General features: G+C 41.4%; 1 protein-coding gene across 4 annotated transcripts in view; it reads left to right on the top strand.

Moving 5' to 3' along the window:
* The window catches only part of FCHSD2 (FCH and double SH3 domains 2), a 120,765-nt gene that overhangs the window by 87,131 nt on the left and 12,099 nt on the right, over positions 1-21,535 (top strand). For 2 of the 4 annotated variants that reach the window (XM_054654871.2, XM_077174608.1), the window contains exons 9-13: positions 1,107-1,229; positions 5,294-5,389; positions 6,448-6,519; positions 13,848-13,964; positions 14,669-14,773. In XM_054654871.2, the coding sequence (XP_054510846.1) occupies positions 1,107-1,229; positions 5,294-5,389; positions 6,448-6,519; positions 13,848-13,964; positions 14,669-14,773 (513 nt within the window). The remainder of the gene's footprint in view (positions 1-1,106; positions 1,230-5,293; positions 5,390-6,447; positions 6,520-13,847; positions 13,965-14,668; positions 14,774-21,535) is intronic. The other 2 variants (XM_054654872.2, XM_077174609.1) reach the window with 1 other exon arrangement.

The raw sequence follows: 21,535 nt of genomic DNA, 5'->3' as shown, positions 1-21,535 counted from the left end.
CCATGCAATGGTTTGGGTTGGAAGGGACTAAAAGCTCATCCAGTTCCACCCTTGTGATGGGCAGGAACACCTTCCACTATCCCAGGCTGCTCCAAGCTCTGTCCAACACTTCCAGGATTTGTGTTTGATTTTTTGTGTCTCTTCACCTCACCTTAAACACTGGGCTTGATTTTTCAGGGCCAGAAACCATTCCTTGAGTCCTGCACAATTTCAACTCTTTCCCCCCCCCTCAAATTTGCAAAATGTTTTAAATAATCAAATACAATTTTCTAGAGAAGCACATTCTTGAGTGTGTTGGAATGGAATAGAATTTCCATGAATACACTGTTTAAATGGATATCTGTGAAATGTGGCCTATCTAAAAATCTATATCACATATATATAAAATACATCCTGAGTTAGCTATCTAAATGACATTGTCGTCACTTGCAAAGCCATATTTAATACAGTTATAATTAACATTTAACCTGCCCTGTGTGATGTTTTACATCATGTGTTTTTACAGCTCTGCTCACAACAGAGCTTTGGGGTTTGAACTTCGCTGTCACTGCTATGTTTGGGATAAATTTGTGTTCCTTGTTTTGTATCTCTGTGCCCAAAACAGCTGGGGATGTGTCCCTCCAGATGTTGAGTGTCCTGGCACCACTCCCTGAGTTGGCAGCACCCGTGGCCTGGCAGTTCTGGGTATTTTCCTTGCCCTCCGTGACATCTCCCTGAGCATTTTCCCTGCTCCAGAGCTGCTCTGCCCCTGGGAACAGCTGGATGGAGATGCTGGGATGTTGTTGTGGTGCTTTGTGCTGCCATCTAATGGAGCCCAGCACTGTCATTCCTCCTGCCAGGAGTGAGGGATTTTCTTGGTCCCTTCCCACCCAAACCAGTCTGGGGCTGTGATTGTATCAAAATGCATTTTAAGTTCCTTTTCACTTGAACAGTCTTACTCAAGATTTCTTGCACTTCTCTTTCTGTCCACTCCTCACAGGTGTAAATCTGCTAAAAAAAATGGTGTGAGCATCTTGCAAGTCCCTTGGTGAATACTGATAAATTGTATACAGAGTTACTTCCTGCTTTTCCTGATTTTTTTTTTTTTATTTCTTTCCCTTGTGCAGGCTCTTGATGGAAATATATATGATCACCTTAAGGATTATTTAATGGCATTCAGCAGGACTGAACTAGAGACATGCCAAGCTGTACAAAACACATTCCAGTTTTTACTGGAGACTTCCAGCAGGGTAAGTTTGAACTGAATGATGCTTTGTAACTGAATCCTTGCAGCATGGACAAATCCCCAGGCCTGAGATTTGCTTCCAAAATCATGACAGAACTGAAAGATTGTTATTTTTGGTTACTCCTGAGTGGTGTTAAGTTCAAAGGCACCAGACAGTTTTCTTGGGGAGAATTTTTCCTCTAGCACCCAGACTGCCTTCCCTTGACTGCATTTGTGCATCCAGAGATGCTCTGCTCTCCTCACTCTGCACGTTTGGGAGGGGAAATTGCAGCTGAGGGTTCTGCAGGGTGTAATCTGGAGCAAAGCCCCAGGAAACTGCTTGGATCATTCCTTAATAATTGTCTGTCAACTCAAAATCCAAGCTATTAGGCTGTTTTCTCCCTGGAATTAAGAGTGGCAAACACAGCAAACAAATTAGAGCCCTGTTGTAGACGTGGTTTGTTTGCTTTGTGGAGCTGCCAGACTGAGAGAGGCGTGATCGCTTCCAGGGTGATTTTGATACTTAAATAATTCATCTGCTGGGCTAAAAGAAGGAAAAAAAATTGCCATTGAGCTCAGAAAAAGCTGCTTTGGTGCAGTCATAATACTCCTTTTTACGTTTCCCTTACCCACCCACCCAGAAACAGAGCTCATTCACACAGATCTGGAGCAAAAGCTTATTTAACACATTCCTTATTTACCTCCAAGCAAGTGATCTCACACCTTCAGAGATCTAAAGGGAGGGCATGAAAATGGGCTTCACCTTCAGCTTTGAATTTACTTGGCAGCAACTGTAAAAATAATCAAAACACCATTTTCTCTTCAGTTGTAGAAGGAGTTTCAATAATTTACCTTGGGGTGTATTATTCAGGTCTGCTTCAAATACCTTCCCCAGAAATGCTGGCTTGGAATCTTGCAGCTAAACAGGCTTCTGTATAATGTCTGCATAATTAATTTTTCACTGTTGTATCAGATCCTTTGTGTTCAGAATGCTCAGAGAGCTGCTGCTTGGGACTTTGATCCAATTCTAAGCTGCCATATCCAAACATTTCCTTGGAGCAGGAATCCTTTCCTCAGATATTTGTGTGTGCTGAGGTTGGGATGCTTCAGAGAGCTCCAGGTCTGGCTGATTTTAAACAACCACCAAGTCAGACTGTGTGTGTGAGCTGTGTTTTTGTTTTATTCCATGGGCACAATGCCTGGAGAAGGGACAGAAGTGTAAATCCAGCTGGCAGGTCTCAACAGGGCTGTTACAACTGGTTTCTACAACTCCATTTGCTTCTCTCTTTGTGCTTCAGGAATGTGGAGAAGACAAATTTGTGCTGCTTTGCTACTGAAGAAATGTGCTTTTCTCTGAATATATTGACCGGTGGATTTTTCCACAGGCTTTGCTTATCCTTTCTTTCCATAACAGGTTGCAGTAATCAGCCTCAAAAAAAAAAGAACCCAGAAAAAAACAATTTTCTCTCCACCAAAACCCATCCGTGTCTTTCAAAAGCAGCTTGAGTTGTTAAACATGTAATAAATTTGTAGCAATTTAGAATAAACCTGTCATCAAAGCAAAGGTTTTAAATATTTATTGGGGGTTTTGAATGCTTCACCTGTTCTTTGTTAGTTTGCAGTACAAGCTTGGCAGGCTTTGCTTAAAAGAGACACTTCAGGTCATTGGGAGGAATAGAGGAATATTTTTGCTCTTCCATCTGAACTCCATTTCTGTTTGCAGGATGGAATTAAATTGTATTTGCTTTAGGAGGACACAAATTGCTTCACACAAGTGCCAGGGATGGCTCCTTGGATGGGCAGGGCTGGCTGTCACCTCATGTGAAGCAGATTGAGAGAAACAGCTGAAAAACAGATTTTGTGTATAAAATGCTGTTTTTTCATAGTTTTATCGTTGTTGGTTGGAGCTTAGGAGATTTTATTACTCCTGGGTCAGGGTGGCCATTGTCATTCCTCTGACACTGGAATGGGAACACTGACCCCAAAGGGGACAGGGACAGATGGGATTTTGGGAAGGAATTGTTCCCTGTGAGGGTGGGCAGGCCCTGGCACAGGTGCCCAGAGAAGCTGTGGCTGCCCCTGGATCCCTGGGAGTGTCCAAGGCCAGGCTGGACAGGGTTTGGAGCAGCCTGGGACAGTGGAATCTGTCCCTGATGCCCATGAGAAGGGGTGGAATAAGATGATTTTCTAGGTCCTTTCCCACCCAAACCACTCTGGGGCTGTGATTTTATCAAAATACAATTTAGGTTCCCTTTCAAGACACCTTACTCAAGACTTGTACTTCTTGCACCTCTCTTTTGGAAAAAAAAAAATCTGATTTTCTTTGGAATATTTTCTGAAATTCCATTTGCTGTTTTGAGTAACATTTCTGTGAGTTTTCTGGTAAGAGGGCAAATAATTTCCTTTATGCACATCTCTAACTGTGCCTTGTTTCTGCATATGGGATATATTCAATGTTTGATTTCAGGTCTGGTGTAACCTGTCAATTGACATTGACTTCAGAAAGAAACCATGTAAAAACATTGATTTAATTACTGAATAACAGGAAATCTATTTGGAAAAGTTGCAGCTTAATCCCAAGGATACAGTGTTGCTTTGGAGTCTTTTTATTATCTTTTTTATCAAGTGTCCAATATTTTGTGCAAATGCAGGATTTCATGTGCTGGGCTTGCACATCCTCCCAGACCTCCTGTTCTGATAAAGTTGTTTTCATTTTTAACCACTTATTGTGGCTTTGAGGGCAAATCTCCTAGGAGTGATGTTGGAAAAATGAGATTTCTGCTTTGAACTGATTTGCTTGGGAGTCAAATTTCTGTGGGGAAAGCACGTAAAAATATCTGTGGAGGTTTCCACATCCTCAGTAACTTCATTCTGGGGGGAGGATTCCTAATTGAAGTTAAAATAGCTCCACATATTTGGCATGGCCCAGGGTTGTGTGCTATGGTCAGTGTTCACATGGATCTAAAGGACAATTCAGTCGAATAGCTGCTTAAATTAAATTATTTTGATGCCAGATCAGTGCTGAGCATCCTCTGAAGCTGCAGATGTTTCCTTCTTTAGTATTTTCTGAATTTCTATTTCTGGGAATTCGTCATGCAAATCCCTGTCTGTTTTCTCCCCATTTGAGTGTGTTTATGTTCAACTGCTCAAATTGGAGCAGTAATTATGTACTTTTCTGGTTTAGATGAGTGTGTTATTGGCCCTGGAGGACTATTTACTTTCTTTAACTGGAGATTAATTTTTTACAGTTCTGTATTTCAGCAACACAAGCATCAACATTTTGCTGCTTTAGTGAACAAGTTTTATTTCCCATTGTCCACGCAGCACAGAGTTCTTGGTCATGCACAATGCTGCTATTTCTGGATAATAAATACCATCTTTATTATCTCCTTTGTACATGTAAACCCCCAGTTTGGTAATAAATTGATATAATTTTGATGCATTTTCATCAATTGAGGCAGTGAATGCTCTGTAAGAGTTCTTCAACCACTGATCCTATTTTTTCATCTTGCAATCACTGGGTATTTCTTTGTAAATCTGTGTAAATTGTGACATAAGAGGTTTGTTTAGGGATCTGTGTCATGCTGCCTGAAACGTATCATTAAACAAATTTGGGAGCTGAAGGAGTTTTGCTTCAGCAAAATGCAAGCTTGGAGAGTTTTCTCTGAAAGCAATTTAGTAAAGAGAGATGAAGTTTGTAACTGATTTTGGATGCATTATTCCAAATAAGTCTTTTCAGCTCCCACAATTAATAATTTCTGCCAAATTAAGACTTTTCATCTCAAGAAAGAGCAGTGCACAGGAAATTACCCATAAGAGGAGGGGAAAATATTTATGGCAGTGACAACCTATTCAGTAGTTGGTGTTTTTCCTCCATTTTGTAGGTAAATGTCAGGGATATTTTAGGTCCTTGTTACCCCTGTGTGTCCTGCCAGTGCCTCTGAACAACTCAGGTCCTCAATTCCCTGCTGGTGCACCCAAACTTGTGCTGCAGGTTTAATCTCAGTTGGAAACTGTGCAGGTTTTGCTCTCCAGCTGTTTTTCAGTTCACCAAACAAGGAGTCTAAATAAACCTTTTTCTTTCCTCAGGTGGTGCGGGATTACAACCTCCAGCTGTTCCTGCAGGAGAACTCCGTGTTCCACAAACCTCAGCCTTTCCAGTTCCAGCCCAGTGACAGTGACACTGTAAGAGCCCTGTGAATCCCTGCAGTCACTTGCTCTTGCTCTGTTTTAAAGCAGATTGTTCTAAATGGGGAAGAGAATCACTGGTATCCCAGTCTGGTTTAACCTCGTGCTGGTATTTTTGGGAAAGAAAGGGAGAGTGGCCTGGTTGCAGGAGGTGGGTGATGGTAAAAAAAGCATCAAATAGGCTCTATATCACCCACAAAAGAGCAGAATCTTTTTTTGGCTTCCAGGTTGTGACTAACAGTCCTCTGTTTCACTGCTTTCAACCTAATTCCTACTAAATTTTCTTGCCTTTTTATCCTGCTGGTGAGATTCTCATAATATTCACTAATACTGGGTTACAGCTGTGCCAAAGAAAGTGTCCCTGTACACCTAAATTGCTCAAGGAATACTTAGAGATACATATAGAGAGTGTTACTAAAAATAATACTGTTAAAACACTGCATTCCAAAATAATATGCAAGAATCTTATCTTGGTTTCTGTGTTGCTTCCAAAGCAATCATTAATGACATTAAAAGTGGGTGAATCAGAGTATGTAAGTGCATTTCCAAACAGCACCTTGATTAAAGTGGATTCTTGATGTCCCATTGACATTACTGGTGGTATTTTAAGAAACAGCTGTTTAAAATAGGTTTGGATCTTTGAGGCATATAAACTTTTTCTGACTTGAATTCTTTATTGAACTGATTTAGGCAGTCCTGATCTGCATTCAAGTAATTCAGATCAAGACCTGCATAAGAGTGACTTTCCCAGTCACCCTGACATCTCTGACTGGCTCTCCTTTGTATTTCCCTTATGACAAACTCTGATTTTGATTTTTATTCCAGAAAGAGTCAGTTATTCCCATAAATAAATGTTTGGACAATGCTCTTGGGTGGGATTGTTGGGGTGTCTGTGCAGGATAGGAGGGTGCTGATGGGTCCCTTCCAACTCAGGATATTCTGTGATAAATTTTAGGTTGTTCTTGGTAACAGTGAGCAGAATCTTTCTGTGTCTTTGCTCTGCCTCTCTAACCTTTGCTGCTGTGTTCTCATCCCTGTGCACTCCCTGCATCCAGAGTTTTAATGCAGTTCAGCTGGTGGAGATTGAGCCCTCACCTGTCAGTGCTATGAGAATGACCATAGCAGAGGTACCTGGGGGTGTTTCTGGTCAGCCCTGTGTTATCCCTGTGCATGTGGGATGCTGAATTTACACTCTGGACAGGTGGCAACAGAATGCACAATCCCTATCTATATAACACAGAAAAGGTAAAAAAAAAAAAAAAAAGCTTTTTTCACAATGAGACTTGAAGGAGGAAAAATCAATTTAAGGGTGTTATTAGTGGGGGGCAGCTTCACACTTCTCCTTTTGTAATTGATATTCTAATCAATTTGGGGGTTTGTAATTGATATTCTAATCTGCTGGGACATGAATTAAAATTTCACAGCTCAAGACAGTGCTGTGTGAAATTGGTTGCTGCTCCTGTGTGAGAGGGAAAGGTGTGAGAGCTGCAGGCTCTGAGTGCACTGCTGAAGTGCAGCCCCATTGCTGATTCATTTGGCTCTTTTTCCAGAGGCCCATCCCCAGGAGAGCTGGAAGTCTCTCCCAGTAAACTCCCCAGTGTGAGGAATGCCAGGATTCTGTGCCATGGCACTTGTGTGGGCTCACGGGGTCCACGTGTGCTCCTGGTGCTGCCTCACTCCAGGAATTTTTGGGAAGCACTGAATGGGTCCTTCATGTCTCAGTTCCTCCTCCTTTGCTTGGTTAATTCCCTTGGGCTGCAGAATTCCTGCATTTCCTCAGTGCTCTGCAGCTTTTTAATCTTCAGCTGCTTAGGCTGTAACCAATTTTCCCCAAAATAATTCAATTATGCTTCTTTAGGATCCATGTAATTCTGCTCACCTGACAGGATCCTACCTGGGCAATCCCATTTTTAATGAATAGGTACAAGAGAATGAAGGCTCTTGCTCAGGCTTTTGAATTGGTCAGAAATTGGGTGTTTTCTAATTGATGGAGGCAACATTTAATTGCAGGAGAACAATCACCAAGCATTCTTTTGCCACATGTTCTGTTTCCAGATGTTTTGCAGAGGTTTCTCCGTTGGCTTTTAATTTCTGTGGGTTTTGCATGATAATTTTCACACCAAGGACTGAAAGAAAAAAGTAGAGTCATAAATACATCTCATCAAAAGTTTAATATGAACCTTTCCCAAGAACAAGTTGTAGGCTCTCTTCAGGCTGATCCACTGGGACTGGGCTCAAAATTCAGAGCCTTTAAGTATTGCTGGAATGGAGTTGTGAGGGCTGTAGGCAGGAGGAATGTTATAAACAATATGGATGTGGAGCTCTGAATGGAGAGATCTGAATTCTGGTAGAAATTCCACTTTTCCATGGTCCATCCCAATCTTCTGTTTTATTACCAGGATTTCTGTGCAATCCTTGAGTCAGGGACAGCCCAATTTGCTTCCAAAGTGATCCCAACATGCACATTCAGAGCCTGCAAAAGAGTCTGTTCCCAAGAAAGGAAGGAATTAAACAATTTTCCATCAACTTCCAGGATTTTTGATCCCAAAAATCCCAGTTGCTCTAGGCAAAATATACACTTGAGTACCCACAAAGAGAAAACCACTTCAAAATGTTTTACATCAATCAGGTATTTTCCTTTATCTTAAAAAATTGGTTTGAACTGGAATTTAATCAGTTGTTGATATTACTGAATTACTTAAATGATTTCATTGTCTTGGTTCATTTTGATGGACATAAATTCTTATTTTTAAAAAAGAAAGTTTCCCCAAAAATCCCTAAAAGAAACCACTTACCCTTAAAGAAATGGTTTGTTTTAAAAATACTCAGAAAGAAACAATTGATCAGTTCCTAGCAAGCTTTAATCCTGTCCAGAAAAGAATTCCCAACATGGATTTATAGCAAGCAAAGCAGAGAATAGCAAAGAATATTTTAAAATTCCTTTATCCTCCCAAGGAAATGCACTCAGCACATCTTGGCCTTCCACAGAGGCTGCTGTGATTCTCCAGTTTCATCATGCCCCATCCTCCCACAAGGGAAGGGAGATTTCTGAATTCCACAGAAATCCAGCGTGTGAAAAGTGCTGCCCTGTGCTCACAGATAAGCCACAAGAACAGGGCAGAAGAGAAAGGAAATTGGCAGAAGAGAAAAGAAATTTCTGTTTCCTGCTTGGAAAAGCTGCTTTTTCCTTGATCCCAGGGTTATCATGTGAGAAAGGGAGGCAGGTGACACAGAAGTGTCCCTGGTATGGGAGGAGAAGGGCTCTGGAAAGCTGACATTTCATTTTTGGGGTCTTTTTCCTGTTTTTTATTCACTGTTTCCTCAGAGAACGTGAGGAAAACCTGTGGCCCAGCTGATTTCTCCCACAGCTTCTTGACATGAAAATAATCTTATTTTTTCCCTCTCAATTTGCACAAAAACACCTCAGGAAGTTCAGAGGAAAGTTTTGTTGTTTCCCCCCCATGTAACTTGGCTGTTTTATGGGTAGATTGTGAAAATAGAGATTAATTTCTCTTCACTCTCAGAACATCTTGAAATTTCTCAGCATCTTCTATGAAGGAATTTTATATAAGTTACATTAAAAGGGCCCATATTTCTATATTTACAATGTTCTGTACATTTAATACCAGAACAGACCAGGTTTAAGTATAACTTTCTTGAACCTAAACCTAAAAAAAAAAAATTAAAGTTATTATTTAATTTGATCAACCTTTTAATACTGGAACAGACTGATTTAAAATATAACCTTTTTGAGGCTAATATATATTACAAAGAAGTAATTATTTAATTTTATTCAGAATTAGGAGTTCTTTTTGAGGAGAATTACAGCCAATTCAGGTAAAGAAATGATCAGTGGGTGTGAGTGGGCAAAGCTCTGCCTTCCTTCTATGACTTGACCCATCTTGTGCCTGTCTAAAACTGATTTTATTTAGTCCCTCCCACCCCAGTTGTGCTTAAAATAAGATCTGAGATCTGCTATTTATATTTGAGGTTGATACTGAAGAAAAAGGAAAGTTTTGGATCTACTGGGGATTTAACTTAGGTTGAATGTCAGGATCATTTCTTATTTTCTCCTAAGTATAATGATCTGGAATTACCTCCCAATCTAATGGATTTTATTTTAATTTTCACTGCCTAATTGATTTTAATTTGCACCACCTAATTTTAATTTAGAGAGCACACAGAATTCTTTGGCTTCAAGCAGTCAGGAAACAAAATTTAAGCAAAGCTCTGAGTATTTTCTAACAATGAAAATCAGAGAGCACAAGTTGCTCTTCTGGAAAGAAGTGGCCATTTCAGAACTACAAATTTGTTTATATTGCATTGAAAATATTCACAAAATCAATTTTTCTGGGTCAAACTTGATTTTAAAAGTCCTTTTTTTTTGCCTTGGGTTACCTAATGAGGGCAATTTTTCCATATTTCTAGTCCTAATAGATTTTTGGAAAAATTGGCTGGGAATGCAGCTACTGTGAGAGCTGAGGCAAATGAGGATAATTATGAGGGTGAGAATAGAAGTAAATGAACAAAATACTCTGCACTCTAATTTCAAGATTAATTTCAGTGAGAACAATAAAAACTTAAAAATAAATAAGATTCAAATTAATTTTATCAAAAGGGTTGTGCTTTTCATCTCTTGTATGCAACAGAAGTTCTAAATGCAGAAACATCAAGACCTAGAAATAACAAAGCTGTGTTGATCAGTGATATTTAATAAAAGTCAATACTTTTAAGATTCTTAACTTCCAAAACAAAACCAAAAAAACTGAAACAAACGAAAAAACCCAAAACCCAAACGAAAACAAAAAAACCAAAACAAAACATCCCTGCCTGGTCTGATGTTTCCTTTCCTTCTACAGCCCCCTCATCAATTTATTAGATTTATATAATATTGTCTAGTATCAATAATATATTATGGATTTGTTGGTTTAAAAAGCAGCATGTGGTTCTATAAAGCAGCAATAATTGGTTGATTTGGATTTAGCTTTATTGTAACATATATGTGATAATAATATCAATATATCCTATCATATATGTGATAATAGTAGTGGATTTAAGTCCTTTTTTGTTATTCTGAGGGGGAAAAATCCCCTTTATGCAAAAAAAAAATCTTAATTTTTAAAGATGAGGAGTGTCCAGTTTGAAGTGTTGGAAATTGACTGAAATATGAGTCAACCCCAGCTCACTCTTGGCTAAATTAAAATTAAATGAATTCAGCAACAAGAGACTGAAAGGAGCCCCAAAGTTGGCTCACGATTTTCTCAGAACTGCTGAGTTTAGCAGTGAGTTGTGTGAAAAATGTCATGTGTGTTCCTTCCTCCTCCCCAGAGCGTTCCTCTGCAGCATTGGCATGGAAACTTCTTGTTTTCACCTCTCTTTAAAAGAAATGCCTGGTTTTTAGCTGTGTTTTATGTCGGTGCTTTGCATGCAATAAATGTCCTCTGCTTTTTGCCTTGCTAGAAGTGAACTTTTTTAGGCTTCAGCCACAAAAATAAGGAACTTTGAGGCTCAAGATCTGATTTTTTTTTTTGCTTTCAAGACAGCACTGTGCCATCTGCATCCGGGTATAACCAGATAAATAAGAATACAGGCTGAGTTTGGCCTGTTGGGAGGCAAATCCTGCACCTGCACCAACATTTCAGACCAAAATGGAGAAGTGACATTTGGCTGCAGCCTGAATGCTTTTGTTAATTTAAGAAGCAGCATTGCTGCCCCTGAGCTTTTTAGCTGCTTGGAGCCATCCAGAAGTTTCTCTTTGGTTTACTGATCGAATTTTTAGCACTAAACACTGTTTTTGTTGTAACCCAAGCCCTGAGGGAGCAGCAGGGTGTCCGTCTATGTTTAGCTCAGGTTTTCTGGCTCTGCCTTCATTCCTTGGCCACCAGAGTGGGTTTGGTTTCTGTCTCTTTTTGGAAGAGGTTAAACTGAGGCATTCCAGGCCTGAAAACACTTCAGCTTCATGGAGTAAATCAGGATCAGACCCTTCAGTTCCTCCACCTTCTTCCCTGCAATTTGGGCTTTAATGTCCACAGCAGATAAATCTGGTTTAGCTCCTTTCTTCTCACCTATTTAATGGTTTTCATTTTCTTGATGTTCCTGTCCAGTCTGTCTTTCCCCGAAGGTACAGAATTCAGGCTTTTCATTGCCACATTTTTATTTTTGTTTTATTTTTAGAACTTCAAGCAAGGGTGAGGTCTGCCTGGGTGCAATACTGCTTTATAAATAACTAATAAAAGTCTGATCCTACAAAATTCCTTTGTTTTTTAGTAAGCCTTAAAGAATAGCCACAAAGTCCACATTCATTTTTCTGGTCAAGTGCTTTTGATTATAAATAGACTAAAACCCAAAATCACACTTGGGGTAATGGAGAAGATTATCAAGTGACTTAAAAGTTTGGATTCTTTCCATATGAAAATGAGCTGTTGAGTAGGAGCAAGAGCAGTGGGAACACTGAAAATATGTTATGGGCTGTTTTCACTCTCAGATGTTTGATAGGGAAGAGGGAATGTCAAAGATTCTGCTCAGGTTTAGGCTCAGGTGGAAGCTGTGGAAGAAGCTGTGGGAAAAAAACCGAGGTGAAATGTTACCTTAAGGATTGGATGTGCCTAAATAAATCCATGTGTTGTTTCCTTCAAGTTTACAATGGAGTAGCTTAACAGAGGTAATTAAAGAAGTCAGTAATGAATGAATATGATTCTCTAAATCCACCTCAAGAAAAGCCAATTTACTAATTAAATTGAGGGGATGGCTGGAGAGATCCTCACCTGAAGCTTCACCTTCCTACCTGATCATCCCAGGGCTGGCCCTGTGCCTGTACCTCTCCTCTTCCTCTTCTGGGCTGCTCCACACCTTGCCTGACAATTCCCTGTGCCTGGAAAAGAACTCTGGCTGGCATTTCGGACACTCAGAATAAAGGCCAGGTTCATTTTTGGCAAAGAACTTCACTGAACAAGTAATGAGCAGAACCAACTTTGCCTCTTTTTCAGTTATTATCCCCTGATAGGCTGTCAACCAAAGGTAGTAATTTTTTTCTCTTCCATGAGGCCAGGAAAATCTTGTTTTCAGAATTACTTCAGTTTGCCTCCTGGTGTCTCTTGGTTTTACCCCAGTCTGTGCCAAGTGCTGGTGTAGATGATTGAACTCTCATCCTTCCTTGACACAAATCATTCCACTTTTCCTGTTAAGATACCTGATAACAACATCTCTTATTCTGCAACAGCTGGAGGCTTCCCGGCTACCCTGAAAATAATTCCATGTCTTTCAGCTCTCTTACCCTTTTCCGATGGCTAACCTTGGATTTCTCCTGCCTAAACAACCTTTTCGTCCTTCTGGGCTTTTTCTCTAGTTTCAAACTCCACCTGATGAAGAAAAATGGTGTCATTTCAACCACACAGAGTGAGAAATTTGTGACACAGGCATTTCTTTCACACTTCAACAGCTCTGTGCATATTCTCTCTTCTTGAGTCAGTTTATTAGGGATTTTTTTAGTGGATCTCGAAGGCTGGGCAGAATTATGTCAGGACTTGTGATAAAAAGGAGTGTAGGGGGTTGTGGATTGCAGTGACTGGATCAGGGAAAGAAGTCACAGGGACTGGTTGAGGTTGGAAGGGATCTCTGGAGGTTGTCTGGTCCAGAGCTGGTTGTCCAGGACTGTATCCAGGTGGCTTTTGGATATCTTCAATGATGGAAGATGATTCTGTGATTCTGTTACAAATGGAAATGATGGAAAGATTGGGAATGATTTCAGTAATTCCATGCTGGAAAATGTTCCCACTGTGTTCAGCCTGTAGACAGCAGAGAACTATTTCATCTTGCTCTAGTTGGAACTTCTTGAAGGGGATAATTTTACTTTTTGTCATTGACACAACAAAGGCAGGAATAATATGGAAGAATATCAAAAATGTGATTGGAAATTTCAGACTCTGTTTTGCAGACACAAACATTTTTGGACAGAAACTGCCATGCTGAACTAAAATATTTGATGGCTTTGTGGTTTGATCACAATTTACAAAGAATGAGCCCCTTGGTCATGTGGTGGGGCCCTGGCACAGGGTGCCCTAGGAAGCTGTGGCTGCTCCATCCCTGGAAGTGTCCAAGGCCAGGTTGGACAGGGCTTGGAGCATTGTGGGACAGTGGAAGGTGGTGTGGAGAGGTCCTGGGTGGGCTTTTAAAGTCTCTTCTATCCCAAACCATTCTGTGATTCTGTCATCTTTGCTTCCTGCAATGCCTGTTTACTTTGGAAACTGAATTATTGTGAACTTTTGGCTTTTGGAGTTGCCTTCCCACAACCTGGTCCCATCCCGAAGTTCACCAGGAAGTTCTTGTCACACCTTCCTTGTTTCATAAGAAACAAGACCCCAGGCTGATAAATGTGGCACAAAGTTACCCTGTAGGCCAGCACAGAGGCAGCCCAGGGTCTGGGCCATCATAGCTCATCCCTTGTTGCCCGTTCCAGAGCCGGCAGCTGGAGTCAGAGACGGGAACCACCGAGGAGCACAGCCTGAACAAGGAGGCGCGGAAATGGGCAACGCGCGTGGCCCGCGAGCACAAGAACATCGTCCACAGCCAGAGGGTAGGTCTGGGACAGGCACATCCCTTGGGACAGGAGCTGCTGCCAGCACCAGGGACTCACCTGGGGCCTCCCCTCACATGGCTGTCAAAAGTCAGTTCCACACTGGGAAAATCCATGAGGAATTGGCCCTTAAATCTAATGCGATGACGCAAAATCAGATGGGAATTGATAAATTTATTTCTTTGTCTGTGGCTGAGCGCTGAAGAGCCAAGGGCTATGTTTGGGCATCAGGCAACTGGGTTTTGGAATGTGTTGAAAGTGTCTTTTAGGAGGGAGAATAAAGACAAAAGTTTTTTGCTCTTCCCCCAAAAGATCCAGCCATGAAGAAGTCTGCTGTGCTTTCACCACACCCTGCCCAGTTTCCCCGTGTTCCATACAATTCCAGCTCCTGAGCACAGCATCAGCTGGAGAAAAACAACATCCAGAATGCTCTCACATCTCTGGGAAGGCTTCAGAGAGACCTTAGTGCCCCTTCCAGTGCCTAAAGGGGCTCTGAGACAGCAGGAGAGGGACTTGAGACAAGGGGTGGAGGGACAGGACACAGGGAATGGCCAGAGAGCAGTGTTGAGAGTAATCACCTTTTATTTCTTTTATTTCCTGGGATGGACCTTTGTCAGCCAACCCCAGCATCCAAACAGTAACTGTCACAAATTCCTGTCTTTGGCATTTACTGCACCTGTGGTGTGTGTCCTTGTTCCTGGCAGACCCTGGAAGAGCTGGAGTGCCACGGGGCCGTGATGTCCGAGCAAACCCGAGCGGAACTGGAGCAGAAAATAGATGAAGCCAGGGAGAGCATTCGCAAGGCTGAGGTACAAAGGAAATTATTTTGGCATTTTCACTTCCTTCCCACAGGTAGATATTGGTTACAGCTTCATTTGGTTGGTGGAAATGTGTATTTTTAGCATCAAAACCCAGGGAGTTTTAAGATTTTTTTTTCTTCATTTGGTATTTGTCAAATCACTGAATGAACTTCATGAAAGTTCAGATCAGAAGAGTGATATTAAAACATCTCCTGATGAAGAATGAGTCCTCTTGCTGCATTTTTCACTGTCAAAGGTCAAGAATCTCTATATTTAGGGGTTTTATCTGAAACAGACTGAAGAACTATCTCATTGTTTTTTACTAATTTCCTTCTGCTTGAATGAATGAATACCAGAAAATGGTGACTTTATCTGACTTCATATTTTCAGGTTCTAGAGCTGCCACGTGCTGTTGTAGTGGGTTTTGATACACAAACTAAATCTGAGTGTTGATGAGAAAACATTGGAAATAATCCTTGTATCTCTAATTTTAGTGTGAGGTGCTTTTAAAAGGGTTACTGAGGTTTTTGAGACCTGTTGTGGGTTAAGACTCATGACAAAATGAACTTCTTATTTGGCTGCCAGTGTTGGGCTGGTAAAAGTGAACTGTTTTCATGGCCACTGACTGAAAAATCCCATTGCAGGCAGCAGGATCAGATCTGCTGGGTTTTGGGTGAGTGGGTTGCTTAATTAAAACTGTAGGAGAAACCTAATTGTTTCAGTGAACTGCTTCTCATACCTCAGAGTACCTGATGTAATTAGGAATGTGATTTACAGGTGAAGGGGTTGGAAAATACAGAGCAAAATTATTCCTCCTCCTGGCAGGAGAACTATCAGGCTCTCTTTTTAAAGCAAATGCAGGATATGTTTTTTTAAAAAACCTAATTCTTACAGAAAGCGGTTTAAAAACCTGGTTTGAGTAAATAATTTCCAAGATACCACACTCCAGAATACTTGTGTATATACATACATAGTTAATGATTAAACCTGTAAGGATAAAAGCAGCAGCAAGAAATAAAATCAGGGTAAGAAGTTGCCAAAGAGAAAGTTCTTGCAGCAAAATATTATAAAAGGTACAAATTAAATCAGTCTGGAACTTACATGACTTAGGAGAGAGGGAAAGTGCCAAGAAGTGGAAATTTTATATATTATTTTCTCCAAGACATGTGTTTTAGCTAATACAGACAAATAGTGTATTCTCCTGGTTTTCCAGTGTGTTGGAGTTAAACCATCCCTTATCTTCCTAACATTTCACATGTGCCATGTTTTACAGGGCAATCTGCTGCCAGTGCCAAGTACTTGAGGATGAAATTCAGTGATTGAGGGATTTTTGCCAACTTCTTTCTCTTCTGCTGCATGTTTTAAAGACATGAAATTATCCCTGAGCTTTTGGAATGGTGTGGAAACCTCTTTGTGGGAGTTTTCTGTATTGCCACCAAAGCTGTTCATAGTGTAGCATTGTTTATTTTTTTCAGATAAATCAATAAGTGAATTTAGGGAGATTTTATTTCCCCTTGGGAATGTTTTTTTCTTTTAGCCCTGTTGGTCCCCACTCCTCTAAGACTGAGCTCGAGACCACAAATCAGACAAAGAGATTTTTGCACACATAAAATCCTGGAGGAGAACAACCTGAGCTTTGAGCTTAAACCTGTTCTTTGGGAATGCAATTATAATTCCTTGCAGTGTGTGAAAACCAAACATTCCTGCATATTTAAGTGCACCTGATGGAGTTGGAATTACTGAGGGTTGGGTTGGGGAGTGGTATTTGTGCAAAAAGTTATTGAGGCTGTAGAGAGGCTGTGGAGTTTGTTCTGGTCTCACATCTGAAGGTGTGTGAGGATGACACAGAGATTTGATTTTTTATTTTATTTTTCTCTTGAAATGCTTGTTATTTTTATGGATTTTTTTATGCCTGTTCTATCCCATTTTGGTTTCTTGACTTGTTCATTTTCCTTTGCAAATCTGCTTTCTCCCTTTTCTATCCTTGTCATTCCTGAAGGGGAAGACAACTTCACAAACATATTGGGATTAATTTTTTTGTGGTTTGGTTAGAGAGGATTTTATTGGTAAAGGTTTCATTTTTCCAGGGTGTATTGGGTATACAAGTACTCATCTCACTGCCCTCTTCCTTGGAGACCCTGATTCCAGGGAAATCTAAGCCCTGGGAGGAGCTGAGGAGCTGTTCCCTATGGATAACTGAATTTAACAAGTATAGGGATGTGGAAACAGGTGTAATTTGAAAGTACAGCAAAGGAATTGAGTAAAAATGTGCTCAGGATCAGGAAATATTGGAGAATCCCAAATGTTTTGTGTTCTGCAAGGTGAATATAAACCCTCAGATTGGCACATCCACAGCTCAGTGGGTTATTTCTGATCTTTTTCTCCCTGGGATAACAGCTATTTTTTCCTTGTGATGTTTTCAGGGAGCAAACTGCTTGATTAGAGTTAGGGAAAAATTAGGATTTCCAGCAGAGTGCTGCTGTGCAGATGATACATGACAGATGTGACTGTAACTGATAACCAGAGCACACATTTTTGTGTTAAAATTGGAAAATGTGGGGTTTGTTAAAGGAGGGTTTTTTTGTTTTGTTTTGCTTGATTGCTTGTTTTTAAAGGAAACGTTAAGATAATGTTAGAGTTTGAGTGATAATACCTCTGGCACTGGCAAAGAAGTAAAATTGACTGTATTTAATAACACACTGTGGAGTTCAGATCCAGAGGGATTCCATCCTTGTCCCAGCTGCATTGAACCACTTTGATAAAGACAAACCCTGAGAGCACAAGGTGCTCCTTCAAACTGAAAGTGGCACAATTCAGGCATCAGCTGTAAAAGAGATCAATTAAAAATTGGGGAATTGATGTTGAAAACTGATTATTTGTGAAGATAAGCCATTCTTGGAGCTCCTCTGTACTCACTGACCCAATTCAGGTAATTGAAGTAGAACTTCTGTGATTTCAGCTTTGATTTCTGTAACAGCAGGAAGGAAGGGAGGAATTGAGCTTTCCATTTTCCCACTGCCTGAATCCCTTTATCTTTCAATGACTGGAGACAGAAATTTACTGGGAGCAGAGCCTGATCCTCCTGGCTGTCCCCTCCTGTCAGGAGCTGTGCAGAGCCACAAGGTCCCCCCTGAGCCTCCTTTTCTCCAGGCTGAGCCCCTTCCCAGCTCCCTCAGGAATTTTCCAGCCCCTTCCCAGCTCTGTTCCCTTCCCTGCACACCCTCCAGCCCCTCCATATCCTTCCTGTCCTGAGGATGCTGAAGCTGCCCCAGGACTGGAGGTGCCTCAGCAGTGCCAGCACAGGACATTTCTTCTTCTTATCTCCTTTTTCCTGTCTCACACCAAAGGCTCCAGCCTGGCTCTCCCCAAGCAGTTCAGTTGTCCCAGGGCTGACAAGATTCTTCTCCAGGATGGTGGCAGAGGTTTCCCATTTGCTCTCAGGTCTTTGGGCCTCCACAGCAATTAATCCTGTTCCCACTTAATTACAGGGCGATGTGTTTTGTCTCCTCATCAGGATACCTACAGCTCTCCAGAGAGTGTTTGTACCAGATTAGATCTGGTTAAGGCTCATTGTGGTGCTGTTCACTCTGTTTGATAGCTCAGAGGTGCAGGCCCAATTTAATTGTGTTTAACTGGGGGGCTGATTTCTCCCTCTCCTTGTATTTGGCTGTGGATATTTATTGCTGGGTTGTGTCACAGTGGGAACAAAGGAAATTCCATATGCTTCAGGAAAATAAATGAAATGGAGTCACAGAATCACAGCATGGTTTGGGAGGGAAGGGACCTTCAGGGCATGGGCAGGGACACCTTCCACTACACCAGGTTGCTCCAAGCCCTGTCCAACTGTCAGGGAATAAGGCTCTTAATCCATAAAGGTGAATTTGTAAAATGCCACTCTCTGCCATCTCTGGTTGAGCTCAGGAAGCAAAGGCTGGGGAGCAGTGCAGGGAGCCAGGTGCCTTCCCTGCAGGAGATGTGGAGGAGTTGTTGGTCTTTCCAGGTCAGCAGATTGAGGACTGGTCTGGAAAAGTCCCAGTGACATCCACAGAGCAGGAATTTCAAACTGTCTTGGTGAAAAGCAGTTTAGTGAGGGGGAGGATGACTTTTTACATGGTGGGTAGTGCCAGGACACAGGGAATGGCTCCCAGAGGGCAAGGATAGGTGGGATATTGGGAAGGAATTCCTGGCTGGGAGGGTGGTGAGGCCCTGGCACAGGTTCCCAGAGAAGCTGTGGCTGCTTCTGGATCCCTGGCAGTGCCCAAGGCCAGGTTGGATTGGTCTTGGAGCAATCTGGGACAATGGAAGGTGTCCCTGCCATGGCAGGGGTGGAATGGGATGATTTTCTAAGTGATGGGCTTTTTGTCTAATCCAGCCTCTGCTTCAGTCTTACTGAATGTTTTGGCTCTGAAATGTCCATTACATTTTTCACTCTGAGAGGAACCAGTGTTCACCCCAGGACTACAGAGAAGCGTGATGTTAAATGTTTGTATACATACATTTTACAGACACTTCTTTCCTTACAGAATTTGGGTGATGTCCATTCAGGCCCTGTTCCCAACAGCTTGAGAGCCACTTCTTAAACTCTACAAATTCAATACTTAGGGATCTTTAATGTTCTGTGTGCCTAAGCTTGGGAAGAACCCATCTGCCACTTGGCCTGGAGCTGTGCAGGTGGATTCTTCTCCAGGAATAACTTCCCTTCTCTTTCCTTAACCTTGGAATTCCCTTGGGAGAGGTGTTATGTGTGCCAGTGCCTCATTTCCTGCTTGCTTCACGTTGGATTTCAGTCCATGCAGATTATTTAGCATATAAATTAACTGCTGGAATAGCTGTACAAACCTCCAGCCCAGCCTCCCACTTAGAAAAGAAATGCACTCAGTGTTGTGGTGGAAAATGTAATTTATGAGCTAATTCCCCACCCAGTGCAGAAAAATGATCCAGATTTAAGGTGAGTTGTGTTGGACAGGATTTGTCTTTTTGTTTGGGGTGGTTTTGCCACAGCTTTGGGTTTTCCACCCCAAACCCCAGCAGGGCAGTGCAAGTTGATTTTTTGGTTTATTTCCTCATACATCCCTACTTAAACACATGGGATTTAAAACTGAACTGCATGGAATAAGACTCACTTTGGGTTTTGGGAAGTTTAGGCCATTCCAAGACTTAATTATAAATTAAATTGATTTATAGTCATGCCTATCACTATGTATCATAATTCCAGTGGCCCAAAATTTAACTTTCCCTGAAAAGAATTATTTCATTTTAATGTATTTTTCTAAGTAAAAAGCCTAGAATTTCAACAAAAAGTTTTTCAAAATGGGGACAGAAATAAAGGTAATGGCCTTCCAGAATGTTTTGCCAGAATCTCTCCACACTGATTTCTTCCTGGCTAAAAGAATTTGCCAAATGAGAGTGTCCAGCCACTTGGGGACATCATCAGTGATGGCCTTGGCAGTGCTGGGGGAGCAGTTGGATTCCATGATCTTAGAGGGGTTTTCCACCCTAAGTGGTTCATACATGATTTTTTTTTCCTGCCACTGAAAAAAATATTGCAGTGGAATAAAACATTTCTCACTGAAGATGTTTTGGATCTCCTCACAATCCTAATTTAATCTGATTTTAGTATCTGACCAAGCTCCTAAGTGCAAATTCTGTGTAAAAGAAATAAATCTAGATTCTTCAGGAGAAAAAGAAAATCTGGGCATGGCACAGAGTTTGTTCTGTACCTTGGAAAGCCATGGCAGGTAAAGCAACTCTGCTTTCAAGAAAATCCATTTAAAACTGGCTTTAAGAAAAACCTAAACCAGAATATAGAAAGGGCAACATTTTCTGCTTTTCTGTGTGGTTTTTACCCCAACACATTTATAAATGGCTTTGTAGGACTTGGATTCGAGGTGTTTGTGGGATGTGAAGGAAATCTGGGTTTCTTTCCAGCCCTTTTCTCTCCTGGGAATGGGGAGCAGCTCTGTAATGTTCCTGCTGGATTTCATTTCCATGCCTTGCAGAGCAGTTGTGTATCTTCATCTTGAGTAAGCTGTGGGTCAAAAAACCATTGCTTAATTAAGACTGGAACAGTAAATAAACAAAACTATTGCATCTCCCATGTGGAGCAACGTCAGGTACGTGAGGAATAGATAACAGTGTTTATATTTTCTAAAACTTGGGTGGTTTTTCCTTTCATCTTCTTAGATCCTCCCAGCAGAAAGAACAGCTCAGAGGAGCAGGAACCCCCCAGAAGAGTTTGTACATTTTGTGGGTGGCTGATGGTTTTTTAATCAGTGTAAAAATACCCCAGTCCTCAGCTATTAACCAGTAATTGGTGGCTGTAAACAGCAATTTTCACTGTTACACAGGAAAATGTTTGTCCTGCAGTGAGATTCCCTAACAATGAAATTTGGGCAGCACCCAGATTTCAGAGCCAGTGCTGGATTCCAGCATTCCTGGGCTTGGGAAGCTCAGCTGCCTTCCTGGAGATGCTCAGAGTTGCTGGGAATGCCAGGGGTCACTTGCTGGAAGATATTTCCCAATCTGTCAGTGGAGGTCACTCAGTCCCCCAGTGTCCCTGGAGACTCCAGTGGGAGGCAGGGAAAACCAGGGTTAAAGCCTTGTTCGGTTTTTAATGTGATGATCTTCCAAGGGAACAAGACTTGGAGAAAAGCTTGTGGCACAATGTGGTGAAATCACCACTATTGCCCTGTTTCCTTCTTATTTAACATTTTATTGTGGCATAATGAAAGCACCAAACCCCAGCTCATTCAGATGGAGTGATGCTTGAAT

Source organism: Agelaius phoeniceus, chromosome 2 (assembly GCF_051311805.1).
Source record: "Agelaius phoeniceus isolate bAgePho1 chromosome 2, bAgePho1.hap1, whole genome shotgun sequence".
NCBI lineage: Eukaryota > Metazoa > Chordata > Aves > Passeriformes > Icteridae > Agelaius > Agelaius phoeniceus.
Note: the sequence above shows the minus strand (reverse complement) of the source record. Positions and strands in the feature narration are given on the sequence as shown.